General features: G+C 36.0%; 1 protein-coding gene across 5 annotated transcripts in view; it reads left to right on the top strand.

The window, feature by feature from the left end:
- The window catches only part of PPP3CA (protein phosphatase 3 catalytic subunit alpha), an 80,694-nt gene that overhangs the window by 14,772 nt on the left and 44,613 nt on the right, over positions 1-21,309 (top strand). For all 5 annotated transcript variants that reach the window (XM_039361331.1, XM_039361329.1, XM_039361328.1 and 2 more), the window contains exons 2-5: positions 925-1,036; positions 2,969-3,114; positions 6,372-6,511; positions 18,914-18,991. In XM_039361331.1, coding sequence (XP_039217265.1) covers positions 925-1,036; positions 2,969-3,114; positions 6,372-6,511; positions 18,914-18,991 — 476 coding nt within the window. The remainder of the gene's footprint in view (positions 1-924; positions 1,037-2,968; positions 3,115-6,371; positions 6,512-18,913; positions 18,992-21,309) is intronic.

Raw genomic sequence — 21,309 nt, 5'->3', positions numbered from 1 at the left:
GTCTGCTGTAGGGGATATGACCCAGCCTACCCAAACACAGAAACCCATTCTGTTTATCTCTCTGAAAGTGAACTAGCTGTAAATCTTTAAGAAAACTGAAAATCCAGGTCCTCTATAAGCTGAAACAAATGGAGGAAATTGCCAAAGTAACTCTGATTTTTCCTATAAACTATTTACTCATTTATTTAGTGTATGGTAATTCCTGTAAGCTTATCAAAGCAGTTAGATCAGTGGTTCTCAACCTGTGGGTCGGGACCCCATTTGGGGTCGAATGACCATTTCACGGGGGTTGCCAAACAAGGCTGTCCGCCATTTTTTTCTTCTTTTCTTTGGCCACGCCCCTGGCACCCGGTGATGTATAAGTGGTTGGGGGTCACCACATAATGGGAAACTGTATTATTGGGTCGCGGCATTAGAAAGGTTGAGAACCACTGAGTTAGATCAAAGGAGTCATTGGTCAAATTCTCACCTGCATAGGAGGCAATGCAAGCTAATGACAAAGATAACTTGGCTGTTATTCATTAAAGTAGCAAACATTAAGGTTTGTTTGTTTGTCTGTTTTCTTAAATAAAGCAACGATTGTGAAGAAGAGTATTTGTTCCCTTCTTCTCTGTGAATGTCATCCCTACCAGCTGAACTGATCTTTGTGTATGGATATGACATTATCAAGTTCAATCATTTTTTCAGTATGAAAACAACATTTCTGGAAGAATTATGGCTTGTCTATCGTTAGTAAATATATTAAAAATTCATGAGGTATTGGACTTTGCTAAAGCAAATAGAACAAGTGCATAGTATCTAAAAGCCTAGAAAAGCTTCTACATATCATAAAACATGATTAATTTAATATTTCATATGTATGCTGTATAAAACAAATTTGAATGTTCATTCTTGATCACCTTTCTACCTTTTTTCCCTTTTCAGTGTGTGCTTTATTTGTGGGCCTTGAAAATTCTTTATCCCAAAACACTGTTTTTACTGCGTGGGAATCATGAATGTAGACATTTAACAGAGTACTTCACATTTAAACAAGAATGTAAGTATGACTCAGAATGTCTTCTTTTGATTCTGTTCCTTTTTAAGAGAGTGTTAAAAATCTCATTCAGGAATAAAACAGATAAACTAAATACCATTTTTAAAACATGCATTTAGATTTTTCAGAAATGCTCATGGATAGTTGCCATCTAAAAACATTCATTCCTTGATCTTCCAGTGTGATTATAGTTCTTGAAATTATATCAAAATTCTGTGAGTTTATTTTGACTCAGTTATGCTCCATATTCTTTGAGCACAATAGTTCCTGGTTTTCCATGTTTTCTCAAAGTTTCAGAAATGTATCCATTTATGTTTTCCAGTGGTGGAATGCGAACAGGGATGGAGTTTCTGAAAGCAACTTGTTCTTATTTCCAAAATTATCCAAACGCATCTATAAAATAGCCTAAAACTAAAACTCAGCTTACATACATCTGCAGTAGAATGTTTTTTATTACAGATGGGACAGCAGTTATATTTCAATTTCATTGATCTCAAATAAAAGATGAGGGGACTGCAGTCATGGAAATTAGTAAATGTTGAAAGGATGCATTTGACCTTAGCCTAAATTGTACTTCTCTCCTAAATTGAAGAAAAGAACATTGAAGAGTTGGTTTTCCACTCTAATCTTTACTGTTTTCTACCTACTTTTTTTCCTATTTGCTTCTGTCTCATTTGATGGTTGCATCAAAATCTGCTGTGGTTAGAGGATCTGTGACCTATGGAAATGTGTACAGTGGTATTTAGTTTATGAGCAGAGAATGAAAGGTCTGTTAATTTACTTGACTGTGTCATAATTTATTGCTTTTTTACTATGCATACTTGTAAATTAGCATTTCATATTAATTTTATGTTCTAACTTATTTATTGCTGTGATTGTGCAAGATAATTAGAAAAACGCAGAGGGGAGATTTTGGAAACTGACCTACCCTTAAACGGGATGGGAGAATGCTTAATGGAATATATAAAGAAATTTAGTTTTTGGAAAGAAACTTTTGCATTGACTAAAAAATATTAATAGCCTTTAGTAGGAGCTTTTAACACATTTTAAAGATTTATTTACAATGTATGAAATGAATTCTTATTCCTACATAATTTTAAATTTAATTTATTATGCTTTTACACTATGTTACTCAAACTAACTCAACAAAATTTATTTTAAAAAACTGGAAATTATTAAAGTTAATAGGCAAGCAGAAAATGCACTATAGCTAAATATAAAAAGAATAAAATCTACAATTGATCTACAAAGCATGTACAACCCAAACAAGTTATCCCAATTAAGTCACCAAAATGAACTACAAATATTTCACATGAACAAAACATATTCCATATGATACCCAAAGTAGATCAAGGAAGACATTAAATTCATATACACTGAGAAGAAATGTTTGCATATACAGATAGTCCTCAAATTACAACAGTTCATTTAGTGACTATTAAAAGTTACAAAATGGTGTTGAAAAAAGTGACTTATGACCAACCATTGCAGCATCCCCATGGTCACATGATCAAAATTCAGCCCCTTGGCAGCTGGCTCATATTTATGAGGATTGCAGTGTTCAATAATCATGTCTTCACTTTTTGTGACCTTTTGACAAGTAAAGTCAATGGGGAAGCCATATTCACTTAACAACTGTGTTACTAACTTAACAACTGTGGCAAGAAAGATCATAAAATAGGGCAAAACTCACTTAACAATTGTTTTGCTTAGCCACAGAAATTTTGGGCTCAATTGTTGAGGATTACCTGTACAGAAAATATTTCAATTATTTTATTTATGTAGATAGTCATTGTCATAAGATCGACTCATTGTTAATACTAATATCACAACATAGCTGATACCTGTAGCTAGCAAAACCAGCATTCTTGGCCAACTTTTTATTTATTTCTATTTCTTTATTTTCATTTTTTATTCTTTTTACCATTACAAAAGGTAAAATAAAGTATTCAGAACGTGTGTATGATGCCTGCATGGATGCCTTTGACTGCCTTCCCTTGGCTGCTCTGATGAACCAACAGTTTCTATGTGTGCATGGTGGCCTGTCCCCTGAGATCAATACTTTAGATGACATCAGAAAAGTAAGTTTGGAGAGCAGGTATCCAAAATACTGCTTGTATATACACCTGGGGTGGCTGTTCTGGATCAGGGTAAAATGTTTATTACTAAATAGGTTTCCAGAAACCTGTTATGTTATGATCTAAGTTAGCACATTCAGTTGACATAGATTACTAAAGAGGATGCCATGTAATTTTAGATTCTGCATTAAAAGTTCAGTTTTTTCCTAAGTAACTATATTATCACAGCCTAAATGGTAGTTTGCAACAAGGACTCAATGAAGTATACTGTACTTAATAAGAGTACACATCCTCTATACTATATTTTAACCGGTTTCAAGATTTATTAAAAATAATTTTAGGAATTACAGATAATGGCCTTTTTGTCTTTTAGCAATTATTTATTCTTTTGAAAACTCTTTCATTTTTAATATATCATTTGGCGTATTAAAGTCGTGCTGTTCCATCACAACAGTAGTCTAAAAGCTGGGGATAAAACATGTAATTGAAGATGTGCATCTTAAAGTTTCCCAATTATTTGCTTTGGATGTTGTCAACCTTATCTCATCTGTCAGATGCCAAGATGCAAAAGTAAAGTGCATAAAAGATAAACCTCAACATTAGCAGTCGCAAAGGATTTAAAGTGGAGGGGAAACTGAAAATAATTTCATAATTTCATTCAGCAAGGGATGTCCTCTTTATACAGAATATTTCTTCATTATGTTGCTAAAGCCAAGCAGATCTGATTTTATTTATAGTGAGTCATCAGTGTTTAAATGTTGTTCTGGTTTAAATAGAATTAAAGAGCTTTATTATTAATATGTACCTAGGGAGTTATTCAGTTGATGGAATTGATTTCCTCTATACTTTCCCCTGATCAATGAAAGAATAGAAAGCTTATGTGGAGGTAAGTTATCAAATAGAAATGCCACATTCCCCAAGATGAATTTGCAATGCAGAGTCCAAATTTTTCAGTCAATACAGCTGCAAACTGGCTTAATGTTGATTTTTCAGCATTCTGTACTGTCATCCAGCACAACCTTTCACTCTGACACTTCATAATTTCACTATATGCTCTAGATGGGAATTCATTCAGATTTGGAAGCATCTTTTTGGCGATTATGCCATGACTGGCCTTAAAAATCATGTAAATTGCTTGAAATAAATTGTAGTGCTTTACCTTTTTTTTGTAATATTGTTATTCCCATTGTTTAATTCAGAGGTCTCCAACCTTTCCGGTCTCGCAGACCGGAATAAAGGAGAGCAGCTTCAAAGTTGGTACACGCATGTGTGCACGGGGCCATGCACACTGAGGCGACACTAGCAGCCCCGTTTTCACATATGGCATGCGCTGGCACCATGTGCATGCACGAACTGCCACACCCCCCCATGGCTACTAGTGGTCCATTCACACATGTGTGAACAGGCTGCATCAAGCATCTGAACTAGTGGCACATGCGTAAACGGGCTGCAAACACCCACCCCGTGCTAGCGTTCCTGTTCACGCGCATGGGCAAATGGCCACAGGTGCTAGCACGAGAGGGGGAATACACATCCACACGTTTGTGCACCAGCCAGCCATTTCTGTGGCCCACTGTCCAAGAGTCTGCAGCCTGATTCCAGGTCGTGGACCATAGGTTGGGGACCCCTGGTTTAATTCATACAAAATGTAAATAGTGTAGAAGCCTTCTTTGATTTATTATTTTTTTTAGTATTAAGTGCTTACTTTTCAGGCTGAATAAAATTGCTTCTGGTTTAGGAATATTTTATTAATGTCAGTTGTTTATAAAAATTGTTTCATTTTATATCAATGTGATTTAAGTATCAGTCAGAATTTAGCCCTAAATATGGCCTGGATGGAATGGAACGTACATTAGTTACTCTTGTATGTGACCTTTGATAGGAGCATAGGAAATCAGTCCTCCTGGTCTTGCTGAATATCTCAGCAGACTTCAGTCCCATTCACCATGAAGCCTTCTCAGCTATCTGTAGAGATTGAGAATCACTTCTGTCTGAATGACCAGTGGCAGTCATGGGAAGAGAAGTGGCATAATTTCACCCTGCTGTTAAAGAGCTATATGTAGCTGTTGGGAAAGATCATCCAAATGAAAATCTGAGGTGGCACAATCCTGTATTCTCAATCTACCTTCTCTATATTGCAACTTTATTGTCTAGTAAGAAGAAGAGACTTAATGAGAATCCTACCATCAAGGGAATGTCAGAGAAAAAACTCACTGTTGGCCCCTTGGTATGGAGCAGCTTGTTCCAGATATTCACTCTGTCCCTTCCTAATTTTATGTGGAAAAACTGTAAAGAGATGGGTCTTCGGGACAGCATTTGCAGTTGGATGACAAATTATCTGCTGCAAAAGATGGTGAATTGGGTTACAATAATTACTATTTTATGGATTATTGCTTTTAATTCCACTGGTTGGTATAAACTGCTCAGACCCTTAATAGAGCAGCATAAAAACTGAAGTAAAAATAGTGGTTAAAATGCATGAATCCATTTGAGTTTCAGAAAATTCTGGTTATGTTGGTCTGTTGATTACAGTATCCTAGGAATAGAAATTCAAAGTATTTTAATTCATGGAACAATTTACATTGTATGTGACATGTTATTCACCAAGGGTTTTCCAAATATGTTATTTGTAATGGGATGAAGCAGCGTATGGCTAGGTGACTATGGTGTTGTGTGTAGGTGCTGCTATCTACTTACTGACAGGCTGATATGTCAACAGTTGCAGGGAATACTCTAATTAATATGTTTTTTTTGAGATTATGATATAACTGTGATATTTTGTCATGCTGTTCTTGTAGTAGGACTGCATATCCTTTTGTCAGGGAAGCATTATGTCTAAATATTCAGTCTAGTGTGAATATCTTCAACATTTATTTTTGTAATTTGTTGCTTTCCTTCAAAATTTTGTATGTAGAGAATATTGTAATGTTGTGAGGTCAATATCTGAAGTATATAAAAACTGTAGTATACCAATCCCCAGAGATTGTGTCAACTTCATCAACTGTGACAACCTAGTAAGGTACTCTACATATATAATGTCATAAAATTTGTACCATCATGAATTGCTACAACATTGTACAGCTATATTATTACAACCACTTTCTTGTGACTTTAAGATTCAATTGTAGTTAAGATAGATATGTACTGTATAAATTCAAGATGGCAGCACAAATGCTAATATAATTTTAGTCAAAAGTTGTTTTGTTTCTCCTGATCCAGACATGCCCTTAGCCTTTCTCTTTATATTCTCTTTCTCTCAGTTAGATCGATTCAAGGAACCACCTGCATATGGACCTATGTGTGACATCCTCTGGTCAGATCCACTAGAGGACTTTGGAAATGAGAAGACTCAGGAACATTTCACTCACAACACAGTCAGAGGGTGTTCATACTTCTACAGGTGAGAATGATTTCTTTTTTAATATATAAGTTGCTGTTTTGTAAGCCATCATTGGTCCTTGAGTATGTACATATATCTCGGTTTCTCCATAAAAAATTATAATTGCTGGCTAAAAATTAATTTTGAGGGGCCTATTAAGAAGATGGATATCTTCTGAGATTTTATTTCATCTTAACATATTGACTCACATTTAAAAATTTCAACAAAAAGAATTGTGAAACAACAAGTTGTCCTATAGCAGAATCTAATGTGAATCTTGCAAAAGCACAAATCAAAAGAATACAATACAATACAATAAGAGGAATAAATGAACCAACAAAGAAGACAGATTAATGTTTTTCTACTGTATACCTTTCATTCTGGTTTAATTTGAATTTAGACTTCCTCAGTTTTACTCTAACACTGCTGAAAACTAACAGGGTTGTAGGAACTTGCAGATCCCAATTACAGGTAGTCCTTGACTTACAATCACAATTGAGCCCAAAATTCCCATTGCTAAGCAAGACAGTTGCTAAATGAGTTGCATTCCATTTTAAAATCTTTTTGTCACAGTTATTAAGTGAATCATGCAGTTTTTAAGCAAATCTGACTTCCTCCATTGACTATGCATGTCAGAAGCCAGATGGGAAGGTTATACGCTTAAAGATCCTGCATGATAGGCCAGTCATAGACCATGGACTAAACACTAAAACACAATCCCACTGGAGATAAAATAGAAAGAAAAATAAATGGACATTAAGAAACAAAAGAATGTCCACATGATATTGGAATTTGTCTTTTAGATCAGAATGTATTTAAAAGCTATTGAAAATGGCAGAAGACAAATACAACTACTACCTCTGCTCATGCTATGATTGGATTAAAGCTGAAAGAGTATGCAGCTCTTGATAAGGCAACCATGAACCAAAATATAATTGTTATTGTCTTTGAACATTGACATTCTAGTTTATTAGCAAAGTCAAATGAAATGGAGTTGGTCAATTCACATCAGAGAATCATCAAACCTTACAGGAAGAGAAGAAAATCATAGAAAAGATGGATGGGCATCATTATTAATGTCACTGTTCTGTCACTCACACACACACAAACGGAGGAAGGGAGGGAGGATAGAATCTTCTCATTTGAATCTGAAATAAGCCACAGGGATCAAATCTGTGCTGCAACAATAGATTAAACAGGTCTAATAAGGCTTGCAACAGCTTGTAATCAGCACGCCCCAAAAGGCAACTCACTAATAGCAAAAGCTAGGAATGCCAAAGTTGACAACTAAAATGGCATCCTAAATAATGTAAAAATTTGGCCTTAGTACCGTATATTCCGGCGTATAGGGCAACCCGGTGTATAAGACGACCCCCAACTTCGACGCCGAGTCGCATGCCTAGAAAGTCGTCTTATACGCCGGAAACTACCATTATTTCCGGCGTATAAGACGACTCGGCGTATAAGACGACCCCCGAGTTCGGCGCTGATTTCAACACTCTCAAAAATCATCTTATACGCCAGAAAATACGGTATATGAAAAGATGGGAACCTCAAGATGAGAGAAGAAGCACCTTCAGCACCATGGTTCTTCAGCAATGCTCTATGGATATGAAGGGTGAAACATGCAAAATCCAGATCCAGAAAATCTTCAAGTCACACAATATGCAGTGGATAGACAAGTGTTAAAAATCTCACTCAAACATTGAATCAGAAATAAGGATGTTATATAACAATGTTTTCTTTGTGATTTTTTTAAAAGTCAACTAAAAGAAAAGTGATAAATAGGAAGGGATTAGAATTTTTTTATCCAGGGGCAAGATTGTTCTCCTGATGGATCAGAATTTAGCCTTTTATCTTAAAGATAACAAAGCAGAATTTGGCAACTGCCAGAGCTGTAGGTTTGTATAGATCAGCTAGCAATAGTTGAGTATTAAAAAAGATCCATACATCCTGGAAAAGTCCATTAAAAGAGGTGCAGTATACCTGTTCTTAATTTCTATAGAGAAGAGGCAGTATAATGAAACATGGTTTCGGGATTCCACTGTATTCAATTCATAAAGAAATAATTGGTTATTATAAAAGACTCTTCTAAATTTCCCTTCCAAGAAAAGAAGCAGAACATCATAGAAGTCCAGTGAGGAACTTTCTAAATTATGAATTGTTGTACAGTTCAAGGAACTTGCTGGTTTCCACATAGGGGCTGAATTGTTAAGATGTTTAGGTTAGTAAGCAAAACTAGTTTGTCATTCTATATCCAGTATACATGAGTTTGTTATTTTGGCTACTTGCTTATAGGTTAGCATATGATGGGCTGCCCGGGATAATCTTAACTCCTGGATTCCTTTCCCACCATTACACTCTCCCGTACAATGGAGTTACTACCTAATGCGTGTGGGATCAGAGGAACTGGATAAGTAGGCAGAACATGTCATACCTTTACTTGACAGTTGGCGGAGAGAGAAATTTCATAGGGTGGCCAGCCAATTGCACACACCCATTTGTATAATTTCCTACAAGACAGAGACATGACTGCAGAAAAATCTTAGTGCAAATCAACATATTCCAGATAAACATAAAGATAGAATTAAAATTAATATTAAATAAGAAACAGATTTATAGAGTTATTATAGAAAGATTATAAATCTAGTATTTATAGCAAATACATCTAAAAGTATAGGAGAAGGAGGGGCAGAGTCTGGGGGTGGAGCCAGACAAGAAATCAGCCTAGTCATTGCATTCCAACAAGCTGTCCAGGTCCAACCCTTCTTGAATTCCGTTAACTCTTATCTAGCACCAATTTAGTGCTGACCATTAATTGACTAGATTCTTATGTATAGGCATGAGGAATAAATCAGCTTAACTGGAACTTAATACATGGTCCTGGTTCTTGGTCAGCCATCTGACAAAAAGATATCTCTACACATGGACATACCAGTTTGTTTTCCCCAAAATCACATTAATTATATAATCTGGAGACAAAGATGGAGTAGGTCTAGTCATTCAGAAGAAACAAGACCTAGTCTGCGTTATCTCTAATCTATACCCTAACCCTTGAAAATATACAACTTAAATGATCAAACAAGATTAACAGTAATCTATATGGTTATGCTGAGAAGATAAATGATTGTTTTAGGTTATTATATTTATTACATAGGCTTCCTGAGAAACTATATCCTGAAATATATGACATCATAAAAGACAAAGCAAAAAAAATATTCCGAACAGCAAACTATCTATTTACTGATAAACTGGAAGTAGCTGAAGAAAGGCAGAAAAAATAAAACAGGAAAATTTGCTCAGAAGGTTCTAGAGATGAGATAGAACATACAAGGTGTTATTTCCAAATAAACAATGAAAACAACTGATGATGACAATATAATGGGCAGGAGAATTGAGTTTTTTTAAAAAAAAATACAGAAACTATTTGTGCAGAAACAGGCATGGGAAAATTCAAAGAAGATAAAAGATGTACAAAAAAAAATCACAGAAAATATGTATGTAATAGCCAAAGTCAATTTGGGTCAAGCAGTTTCTGATTTAATACATAACAATAATAAGGACAACAAAAACAACAATATGGAAAGTATTGTGCAAAAAAATTCCAAAATTGATGATATACATAAAACGTTGATCATTGAACTAGAGCTAAATGAACCTAACAACAGTAAAGTACTCGTTGTAAAAATACTGCATGCAATTTTCAAGCAGGGATAGAAAAAAGAAAAGCACTGCCAAGGGACTGTAAGAGATCAACTTATAGTTCAATATAAAAAAAAAGGATGCTGAATAATGTTCACATTGCTGAATAACTATATCCTACATGCTAGTGAGATTATGCTGAAGAATTTCCAATCCACCTTTCAACAGTATAGAGAAAAAGAATTGTTTGAATTATAAGCTGATTCAAAACAAGCAGGATGCCAAAGATCACATTGCTAGCATCTGATGAGTAACGGAAGAGGCAAGTTCCAGTATAATATCTGATTTTGCTTTATACAAATCAATTTCAACTAGAACATAACAAAAATATGGGTAGCTCTTTAAAACTATGTACCAAACGACATATAAAGAATTTGTCTGATGATCAGAAAGTAATAAAATAACATTTGGAGCAACTACATGGTTGAAAATTGGGAATGGAGTGTGCTAAATGTTACTCTTTACATACATATGCATTAAAGTATACAACATGCCTATATATTATAGTATAAAAAGAACTGATCCAAGAGAGAAATAGAAATTAGAAATCAAATTGCTGAAAAAATGAACATGCTGATGATATTGCTTTGCTGGCTGAAAGCAAGAAAGACTGAAGTCATTTGTGGAGGATCTGTGGAATTCCTCTGAAGTTTTTTATTTGTAAATTGGGTCAGATATAATGCTGGCTTAATATTAAATATGCTGCATTGCAATTAATCTTTAAATGACATCTTTGTGTATTCTTTTTATAATTTATGGCAATAATTATTTATTTCGGGGTATCTCACTGGAGAACCCCCATTTACACTACTTATTTTTTATCTGGAGTTTCCAAGAAAAATAGGATTTATCTGAAAGAAAAATATGTATGAGGCCTTGGGGCTGAAAGTTAGCTTTCAGCCAATAACTATGTGCCCATATTCCCTTGTTTCAGTTGTTATAAAACTTCCCTCAAAACAGGGATCAGCATTAGGCACACATTTCGCTACCTGAAATAACTTTCTTGAGAAGCAAGTTTGTTCTAATTGACATCTGATTTTAACTGAGATCAATAGAAAAAGCTTCAAAACTGTAGGTACTGTACATAGTGAGCTACTCTAAAGAACAAAGAGAGGGTTGCTTGCTTCTCAACTCTTCTGAACATTCAAAGCAACCTGTCAGTAGAAGCAGGTTTTACACTGGAACCAGCTTCCCAGAGAAGTAATAATAATCATCTCATTGGTTTTATTCAAGCAGGATGAAGATAGACAAATGTTAGAGATGCTTTAATTTGAATTCCTATTCTGAGCAGAGGCTAGACCCAATGTCTAAATGCCTCTTTCAGACTCTGTAATTCCATAACAAGCTGGGCCAATTGTATGCTGCCTTGGAACTTTTTTGACAGGAGTTATTGCAGTTCAATTCTAGCTCCTGTCAATCATCAGTGTGCCGATAGCAAACACAGTTCCAGTTCATTAACCTATCTTGCACTCCATTCATCTCCAACAATGCTTTTGTTTTTCTTAAAAAAATAAAATAAAGCCATACACATTCAAATAAATTCATGTTCCTATTTAACTTTCTAATTATATTAAAAATTGTAAGATTGGTTCAGGATTAAAACAAGTTACTAATCACATTAAGGTTGCTATTTCTATTTTCCTGAGTTTGGTCTAGGAGAGAATATTATATATTCAAACAAAAGCAGCACCTGTTCTTTCATATACAGTATATATGTACATATTGCATAAAATATTAGAGGATTTAGTAATAAGAGCCCTGGTGGTGCAGTGGTTAAAGTATTGCAGGCAAACTCTGCCCACAGCCTGAAGTTCAATCCTGATGGGGATCAAGGTTGACTCAGCCTTCCGTCCTTCTGATTACCCAGCAATATGCAAGTAATGCTTTGGAATTGTAAATGGTCCAGGGAGTGCTGTAAAGCACTATGAGGTGGTATATAAGCCTAAATATTATTGCTAAATGAAAGAGGGGATTTTTGTATTATTGTAAGCAGTGGTATTGCAACTTATAGTTTAGCAATAATCAGGTAATATGCTGAGGTTTAATTTGACAGTGATCTGGACTCTTGGTTTGAAATTCTCTTCTACATAAAGTCATTTATGCACATTTATCCATGTTTAATTTGATCTTGTTAGGCAAAATATATTCCTCTTTAATGGATCTTTTAGACACAATCCCACTATGAAGGCAGAAGATGTTATTGATACTATTAAAATTAACTTCTGAGATCATTTTTCAAAAAATGTTTCAGTATGTTCAAAGATAAGAATATTTTGCTCCATTCTGCAATTGTAAGTCTACTTTGTGTTCTTCTGTTTTAATTGTAAATTTTAGTTCCCCTAGTGTCCAATTTTAAAAATCTCACATTTTTTTTTAAAAAAATTAAAACAAAAGCATTCTTTATTATTAATTCCACAATCTTATTTAAAATTTATCTGGATCCGTAATCCATTTGTAACTTTCTATAATCAAAATTTTAAACCATCCTTTTGCTGTTTATATTAAAATAATATTTTTAAACTTGTAGTTAACACTTTCCTTTTCTAAGGATTGAGAGAAACTTGTCTATGTTGTCAAATTTGTTGATATAAATTTGTTTAATAGCTGAAAAGCAGTTAACAAGCAATTTTCAAAAGTGATTAGAAAAGGAAGTATGTGAACTTAGTATCCTTTCAAAGGCACTGACTGCAATTTGAGCAAGATGGTTATTCCATCATCTCCCAGAGCTCCTAACCAACCAGAGATTGCTGTCTTGCAGTCTCCTCATGGGGAGCAGCTATCAGGAGCACTTTGAGGGATCGCAAGGCCTCTTCTTGTCCAGAGTGGTTTCAAAGGAAAGTTTAATCGCTGGCTCTTTGCTGCTGTCCTCAGCTTCACTTTTTGTGGAGCATCTTCAGTCTGCCATTTGTTCTTCCAAAAGTTCAGGAAAAAGCTTATCTTTTGGAGAGCCCTCCATGACCAGTTCAGATGAGCAGACTTAATTCTGGGAAGTGTTACCTGATATGTCACAGTATTTTAATTATATCAGAACCTTGTCTTAAATATAATAAGTAGGCTTGACTCCATAAAGAAGGCTTGACTCCATAAAGAACATTTCTCCTTATATCTCAAGATTTATAATTTTAAATATCTGAAAATGTTAAGTTTACTTCAAAGGACCGTTTCTTTATAGTGAAAATACATTAATGAAGTCTTTTTCAATTATCTGTAGAGGTATATCCAAAAATAAGGCATTTGAAGAGATTGGACAGCCATTTGTCTCAAATGGTATAGGGTTTCTTGCTTGAGCAGGGGATTGGATTAGATGATCTTCAAGGTCCCTTCCAATTCTGTTATTCTTGTATAGTACTATGCTGTCTCTGGTCTTTAACAAGGCAACTTTTGCAATTTCTTCTTGGATATGATCAGGACTTTTTTTGGTCACAGAACGCCTAGAACGGAGTTCCGGCACCTTTTTTGGATGGAACCTTGTAGGGTAGGCAAGGCGGTTATATGACGTGTGTGAGTTCCAGCATTTTTTTTTTTTTTTTTTACAAAAAGAGCACTGGATACGATTAACATCATGAGCAAATTCTGCTTTTTCTCTGCTGAGGCCTCTATTGGTCATTTTCTTGTTACAGTCAGAAATGTCTCTAGCATTTTCAGATTACTGTTTGCATTTGTATGTGTTACACATTTAGCATTGTTTTTATGTTATCCTTATAAGCACTCAGAGCTACAAAAGTGAATATCAAGCATTTTCAGTAAAAAGAAAGAAATTCTTCCTCTCTGTTTCATGTTACCTGTAGCTTTCTTGGTTATATAACTGGAGACAGTTACCATAGTTACTTCAGCATAATGCTTGTGTTAAGGGTAGATTCATGAAAAGCATTTATACCACTGTAGTGAAATAGAGTAAGAGAGTATTGCATGCTGTGGATAGATTGCAGATCCTTCATTGGTAACATTCTTATCCTTAAATCCTTATCTTTCCATTCTTAGCCATCTTTTTGTACATTTAGGGGAAAGTAAAAAGTGATCATGTTGAGATTTCCTTCCTTCCTTCCTTTCTTTCTTTCTTTCTTTCTTTCTTTCTTTCTTTCTTTCATTCATTTTTTGAAATGGGATGGTAAAAAAAAAAGAATTGAAGTTATTAAATTAACCTCATGAAAGCCCTATTAAAATTCTACCAAAAACTGGAAGTTAACAGTATGTGAATGTTCCCAATAAGCCCTCCCTCCTAATTAATATAACTAATGTCATAACAGGAAGACAATTTCAATCTAAACTACTTCACAATTGTACACGGGATTTGAACTGGGTCTCATCATAGGAATGTAACTTTCCTGTGGTAAGCATGATGTAATCAGGACTCAGGGCAGACAATGAAACTTTTTTATTTCTGTTATTTGACCTTTCAGCCTTACATGTAATTACATGTTTATATCTGCACTTGTTGGTGAAGTGTGTGTGTGTGTGTGTGTGTGTGTGTGTGTGTGTGTGTGTGTGTGTATAATTTATCTGTCACCTACATGCTGGCAGTGATGTTTTCTCATAAAATCATTCTAAATAAGAGTTCTTATCTAGAACATTGTTGAGATAAAATTAGCTTTCATTCAGTTTGGCACACTGGCCAAAATATAGTTAAACTAACCATAACTGTCCTTATTTTAACAATGATGCTGCATATGGCACAATTGTCACTAAGGTTGATAGTCTATACCATGGGTTGGCAACCCACGGCTCCGGAGCTGCATGCAGCTCTTTCAGCCGTCTCCTGCGGCTCCCTGTCCTCAGCCACCATGTGCAGTCTGAAAAAAAAAAGTGGACTAAAAAAGTTCAACCAATCAATTCAAACTTCTCATGAAGTTTGAATTTATAGGTTGAACTTCTTTGGTTTGTGGGACTGCCCACAAACCTCTTTCCTTCTTCAGACTGCACGTGGTGACCAGGAGGATTGCTGGAAACGTGTCCCTGGTAAGGAGCCACAGGTGGCCGGTCTTGGGGTGCCTCTTCCTTGCCCGGCGGGTCTCCCCTCACCCTGCTCCGCCATTGCCTCTGTTAGTGGGGGGTCGCCGGGGGTCTCTGTAGCTTCCCCTCTCTGCCTGCGCCTTTTGGCCGTCTCACAGGCAGCAGATTCCCCCACGGCGCCTGCCCGGTCTTTTCCCCAACTGCTGCGCTGTCCTCTTGACTGTCTTCCCGCTGCTGCCGGTCACGCTGAGCAAGGCTGAAGAGGCACCAGCAAGCGGGCAGCCATAGCCCTTTCCGTCCTCCCGCTGCCGCCCCCCTCAGTGCTGCAGGAGGAGACCTTGGGCTGCGAGGGCAGCGGGGCCGGCGGCAGGTTGAGACCCCCTCGTCCCCGCAGTGGCATTCCCCTCTGCCGGCGTGGCCGCCCATGGTGCACCCAGCCTTGGCGCCCTCCTCTTGCAACGGCGAAGTGGCTAAGGACATGGCGGGGGCGGGGGCAGGGACCCCCAACAATACTGCATTGGCCGCCACTGTGCCGCCGCCGCCACCGGAGCCACTGCCTCCCATCCTGCTTCCCCTCCCCGCCTGTTCAGCTAAGAGGCCACGCCGCTGCCGGAACCGCTGCCTCCCATTCTGCTTCCCCTCTCCGCCCGTTCGGCTGATGGGCCGTGCCACCACCACTGGAGCCACTGCCTCTTGTCCTGCTTTCCCTCTCTGCCAGTTTGGATGAGGACGTGGTGGGGGGGGCGCCGACCGCGTCACCGCCATCGGAGCCGCTGCCTCCAGTCCTGCTTCCCCTCTCCGCCTGTTCGGTGTCGTCTGCCTTTCGTTCTCTCTCTCTCCTCACCTGAAGAGAGAGAGAAAGAGAGAGAGAGGAAAGAGAGAAAGAGGAAAGAGAAAGAAAGAGGAAACAGAGAAGAGAAAGAGAGGAGAGAAAGAGAGAAAAAGAAAGAGAGAAAGAGGAAAGAGATAGAGAGAAAGGGAGGAGAGAAAGAGAAAAAGAAAGAGAAAAAGAGGAAAGAGAGAAAGAGAGAAAAGAGAAAGGAAAGAGAGAGAGGAAAGAGAAAGAGAAAGAAGAAAGAGAAAGAAAGAGGAAAGAGAGAGAGAAAAAAGAGAGGAAAGAGGGAGGAAGGGAGAGGAAAGAGAAAGGAAAGAGGAAAGAGAGAGACAGGGAGAGAGACCCTTTTGACATCTAAAATGAAGATAACACTGCATATATCCTTTTTTATCTTTATTTTATACACACACACACACACACACACACACACACACACACACACGTATATATATTAAAGGTAAAAAAGGATATATGCAGTGTTATCTTCATTTTAGATATCAAAAGGGTTTTGCAGCTCCCAGTGTTTTGTTTTCGGTGGGAAACGTGTCCAAATGGCTCTTTGAGTGTTTTGGGTTGCCTACCCCTGGCCTATACCTTGTCTAGCTTACTAAAACTTTTATGTTAAAACCTTGACTAACTAAAGCTATAATGATCGGCAGAGGCTCTATCAATGGATCCATCTAGTGATTATCATGGCATGTGAAAGATTACAATTGGAACATAATTCCAATGAATGATAAAGAACATGAATTAACAAACAAAATGAAGAAACAAAGATTGCTATGTAAATGTAAAAAAGAAAAAGTAACAGAGATGAATCAAAGTAGCCTGATCTTAATGGAGTAGAATCGATGGCCATATGCAGGGAAGTAAGGTATAGGTTTAATTCTGAATGAAAGAACCATTATATAGCGTCATCTAGGCTGAAAATTAAATAAAATTAAAATTCTATAGGTTAGTGACAATCGCATATTATATTCCAGGGACTGGAGATATTGGAAGAACCAGGAATGAGTTTGGGAAGAATTTGTGCAACATTCTGAATTAATGCAAAATGTATATTAGTGGGGGGGTGGCGGTTGGGTGGCAGATTATTTTTCAGAGTGATATGAATAAATCAAAGAAACAAGATGAATAAGAAAAAATATTAATTTTCTATAGTACCAACAGTATACAATGAGGAATAATAGTAATTGGAACTATATAAAAGGATGCTTGTTGGATTGATGAAATTAAAGTGGCAATGAATGCAGAAAAATGGTTATGAGAGAATATTTGCTGCCAAAAAAATCAGAATAATAAAAAGATAATGTCTAATGGATTTCAAGAGAAATGGATAGTTGCAAAAAAATAATAAAGTACTAAGTTTGTTAGCATTAAGAAGAAGCAGAGAAAGCAATTTTGATGGGAATAAAAAGGTTTTTGGAAGTAGGTGAAGAGGGAGCAAAATGAATGGAATTAAAAAGTGCTTAAATTGTTTAGAATGAAGTGAGAGGATACTGGAAGGTACATTTTACTGGAATATCATTCTCAGATTCATGTTATCCCTACCCTGTTGCCATTTAAATGAAATCTTAAGGCTCTGAGCTAAATTGGATGATGTTTTGATTTTCTGAATAGTTTCTCCCAGACTTTTCAGTTTGGTAGTGTACTGTAATCCCTTGTCATGACAGATTGTGTAGCCCATAAATTCAATAAATAAGTAAATGTGTCTTCTCCCTCCCTCCCCCATGAAAAGCAAATCATGAATGCTATGAAAATGTTGCAAAGGTATAAGGTGTTTACAGTGTAATAAGAACAGTGTTAAATATAAATGTGGTTTGCTTACGGAGTGGTTATGTAATTTGTTTAAACATGTGTGAAGACTTCCGTTGTGTCTGGTGATTGGAAAAAATGATATTATTGATCCTCTGTATAAAGGGTAAGTTAACAAAAATGAGTACCGTAATTATCCCAGGGAGATAAACTTATTAATCATGTCTGGTTAGTTGTTTAGCAGAATTAGGGTTGAAGAGCAAAGAAAAAGGGTAACAATGAACAAAAACTTGAAATTGCAAGGTGACATGTAAAAGAAGGGCTGTGCGGACAAGATTTTTATCTTTGGCAGGTCACAAAGAAAATTAGGAACATGAGAAAGAAAGTGTATTTATATTGTTTAATTTAGAGTAAGCATATTATAAAACAAATAACCTTGATTATGGAATGTTTTATCTGAATGTGGAGTTGACGTTAGCTGTTAGAAGAGGCATATAATTGAGGTAAAACATTTGTGAGAATAAATTGATTACTTTATGAAATAACAGTGAAAAGGAAGTAAGATAATATATGTAGAATAATGTATAATGTATCTTTGTAGAATAATATATGTAGAATAATGTATAATGTATCTTTGTAGAATAATGTATAATGTATCTGTGCATAAATATTTAAAGAATATTTGTTGCAATGTTAGAACTTTGTTGGCTGGAAACATGAATGTGCAAGCATTTTGACACTGCACTCTTGGCGGAGAGCCCAAATAATTTGTAGTGAATGTTAGATAGATGCCACGATCTGACGACAAATGTGGATTTAAAAATTAAAGTAGTTGCGTTTGGTAGGAAAAATTGAATGAATGAATGAAAGAAAGTTATACATAAATGGTAAATTAAAAAGTTGTATTATAGAATTTTACAAGAGTAAAACTTCAAAAGCAAAGTGTCTGCTTTATGGAGTATGGAATAAAGAGTGGTGGCGGCATTTATTTGTGTTACTTTCAGTTTTTCATGGCAAACTGGGATTCTTTGGAAAAAAAAAGAGGAGGGGCACAAATACTTTTGAATGCATCTATATATTCTTGAAGAAAGTGACCGATGTATTTTTTTCATGTATTTTAATCTAACATTTAAATTTCAAGGGTATAAACCAATATCTTTATATATTTTTTTAAATCTCAGTTACCCTGCTGTATGTGACTTCCTACAGCACAATAACTTATTATCTATACTCCGAGCTCATGAAGCCCAAGATGCTGGGTGAGTAGTATCTCTCTGTCTCTCTTTTTTTTTTAATTATGTGCTTTATATATATTTTTTTCTCAATACCAGAGGGCTTGATTTTGTCTTCCAAGCAGGTGGATAAAGATAGATATGTCAGAGTGGGCTGCTGCCTTTGGAGATGTTTCTTTGAGATCTAAACAACATGCCAACATTGCTGTTGTTTTGTATTTTTAATGATCAGGGAAGAAAAGCACCATCTAGCCTTTTTCAAAGTTCTGTAATTTCCATCAGTCTTGAAATTGCATTCTCAGTACGGATATTTCCTTTTGAGCAAAATGTACTGTAAATGGGGGTCTGATGCCCTTCCTTATCTTCAAGTATTCCAAAATGAAATCCTGATGTTCAAACTGTTTTCAGTAGCCTTATACTCAAATTCTCATAACAATCAGTAATGATGTAATGTCAGAGGTTTTCCCTTGTTCAGTAGGTAAGCAGCAGCAGAAAATATAATAGCTTTTTTCAGCCTGTTAATTTTCTAGACCTACAGATAAAGTTTGAAAGAAAAATATATTTTTCAATCTCTGAAATGAAGTACACTTTGACAAACGAATAGCTAAATTACAGAGAGAGAGGATTTTTTTTCAGAAAATCAGATATAAAAATATAAATTTCAGTGATTTAGAAAAAGTAGAGCCATACATCAGTTGCATAAGACCTTTCATATTAACCCTTTCTTTTCCTTTGATGAACTAAAAACTTACAGCATGTGACTTAATTTAATGAATGTCTATCCCAGCTTTTCCTCCAAGATGGCCTAAACTGCCAAGACTATGTGTTTATTTAAAACACCTTTCAAAATAAATGAGTTTGAGAAAATAAAATGCCAGATGGATCTTTTGAGCTACATAGCTCTATTAATTTAGTATAGACACAGAGAAAATGGGTATTCTGTTTTCCTATTGTACCTACCTGTCAACTCCCACATAGCTGGCAAAACCAAGAAAGCAAGAATGATACAGATTTCAGTAAGGTAGCTTAATGCCAATTTAGAATATATACAGAATCTTGAAAACTGTAATAGGACTTACCCAGTGTGAGTTATAATGTGTTTATGTCAGAGGCTCTTTCAAGTATTTTCCCTTCTCTCTCAACAGCTGGACTTAATTTCTTTCTATGACATAAATATTCAGTTGACTCAACTCCCAGCTTTACCCCAGTCTCTCAAAATACTACTGACAAAGATGAAATAACTGCATGAGTGCAGCTTTATAAAAAAGTGCTTCACAAAGTATATTTGCCTGAATGAAGTGCTTGTGTTTCCAAAGCATCAAAGTAGGCATGTCCTCTGGAAGACTTAGTGCAGCTGTTTCAAAGGCTTTCTCCAGTCTTCTGCAAGTTTGTATGTACACAGGCAGATAACAAGGAGCAATATTCAAGACGGCCCTATCTTAGCTTCTGGGAAACATGCTTGTTTCAATAATTGAGGAAGGGAACACCCCCTTTTTGGAAAACCTTACAAGAGGTCCCTCACTGACTTCAGAAACGGAGAACTTCATGCAGGAAAGATTTATATTAGTTTAAAATAGCAGTTTGAGATGAACCTAAGATTGGACTACGTACTTATTTATTATGCTTTTATTTGCTACTTTTGTTGGAAGATTCTTGGGACTGTTAGCATACATTTTTTTCTATAGAAAGGTTCTCTGATTTGCAAGCTGAAAAACTGCAATATCATATGTAAAAAGAGCATACCCGTAACTGCTGTGACAATACATGTTGGATCATTGCTTTATTTTGGAGAGGAATAAAAGTGGTGCACCTATGAACAGCAAAATAAAGCTTTTTTAAAGAGAATACTATTGAGAATAGTCTGAATTCAGTAAAAATGAAATACTAGTTTTATAACACAGATCAGCAACCTCTCTGACAACATATGATTGATCTGATACCATGAAAACTAAAAGAAATCTACTCAGAAGATGTTAGAAAGGCTAAAAGTCTTCAAGTTTTTTTGTGATAATACAAGATGCTTGCAAAATATGGGAGTCTACCATTTTTTGTTTTCTTAAAAAAAATGGAGGTCAGTGGATAATGCCATTTAAAGATGTTGCAGAAAGTATTGTGCCTGATTGCAGACACCTACTTTATAGGATAATATGGGTGAGACTATACATTTGTCTTGTCCAGAAATCCATGAGTACAAGGAAGACTTAGGGCAGGAGTGTCAAATTGCCAGCCTGTGGCCAGATGCATCATCCAGAAGCCACATCCAGCAAACAAACAAAAGAATATATCAAAATGATCACACTTGCTGTGGCATTATGACAGCAGTTCCCAACTTTTTCTATACCCGC

Source organism: Crotalus tigris, unplaced genomic scaffold (genome assembly GCF_016545835.1).
Source record: "Crotalus tigris isolate CLP2741 ecotype Arizona unplaced genomic scaffold, ASM1654583v1 scf7180000019245.846064, whole genome shotgun sequence".
Classification (NCBI taxonomy): Eukaryota; Metazoa; Chordata; class Lepidosauria; order Squamata; family Viperidae; genus Crotalus; species Crotalus tigris.
The sequence above is the reverse complement of the archived record's forward strand: the minus strand, read 5'-3'. Positions and strand labels throughout refer to the sequence as shown.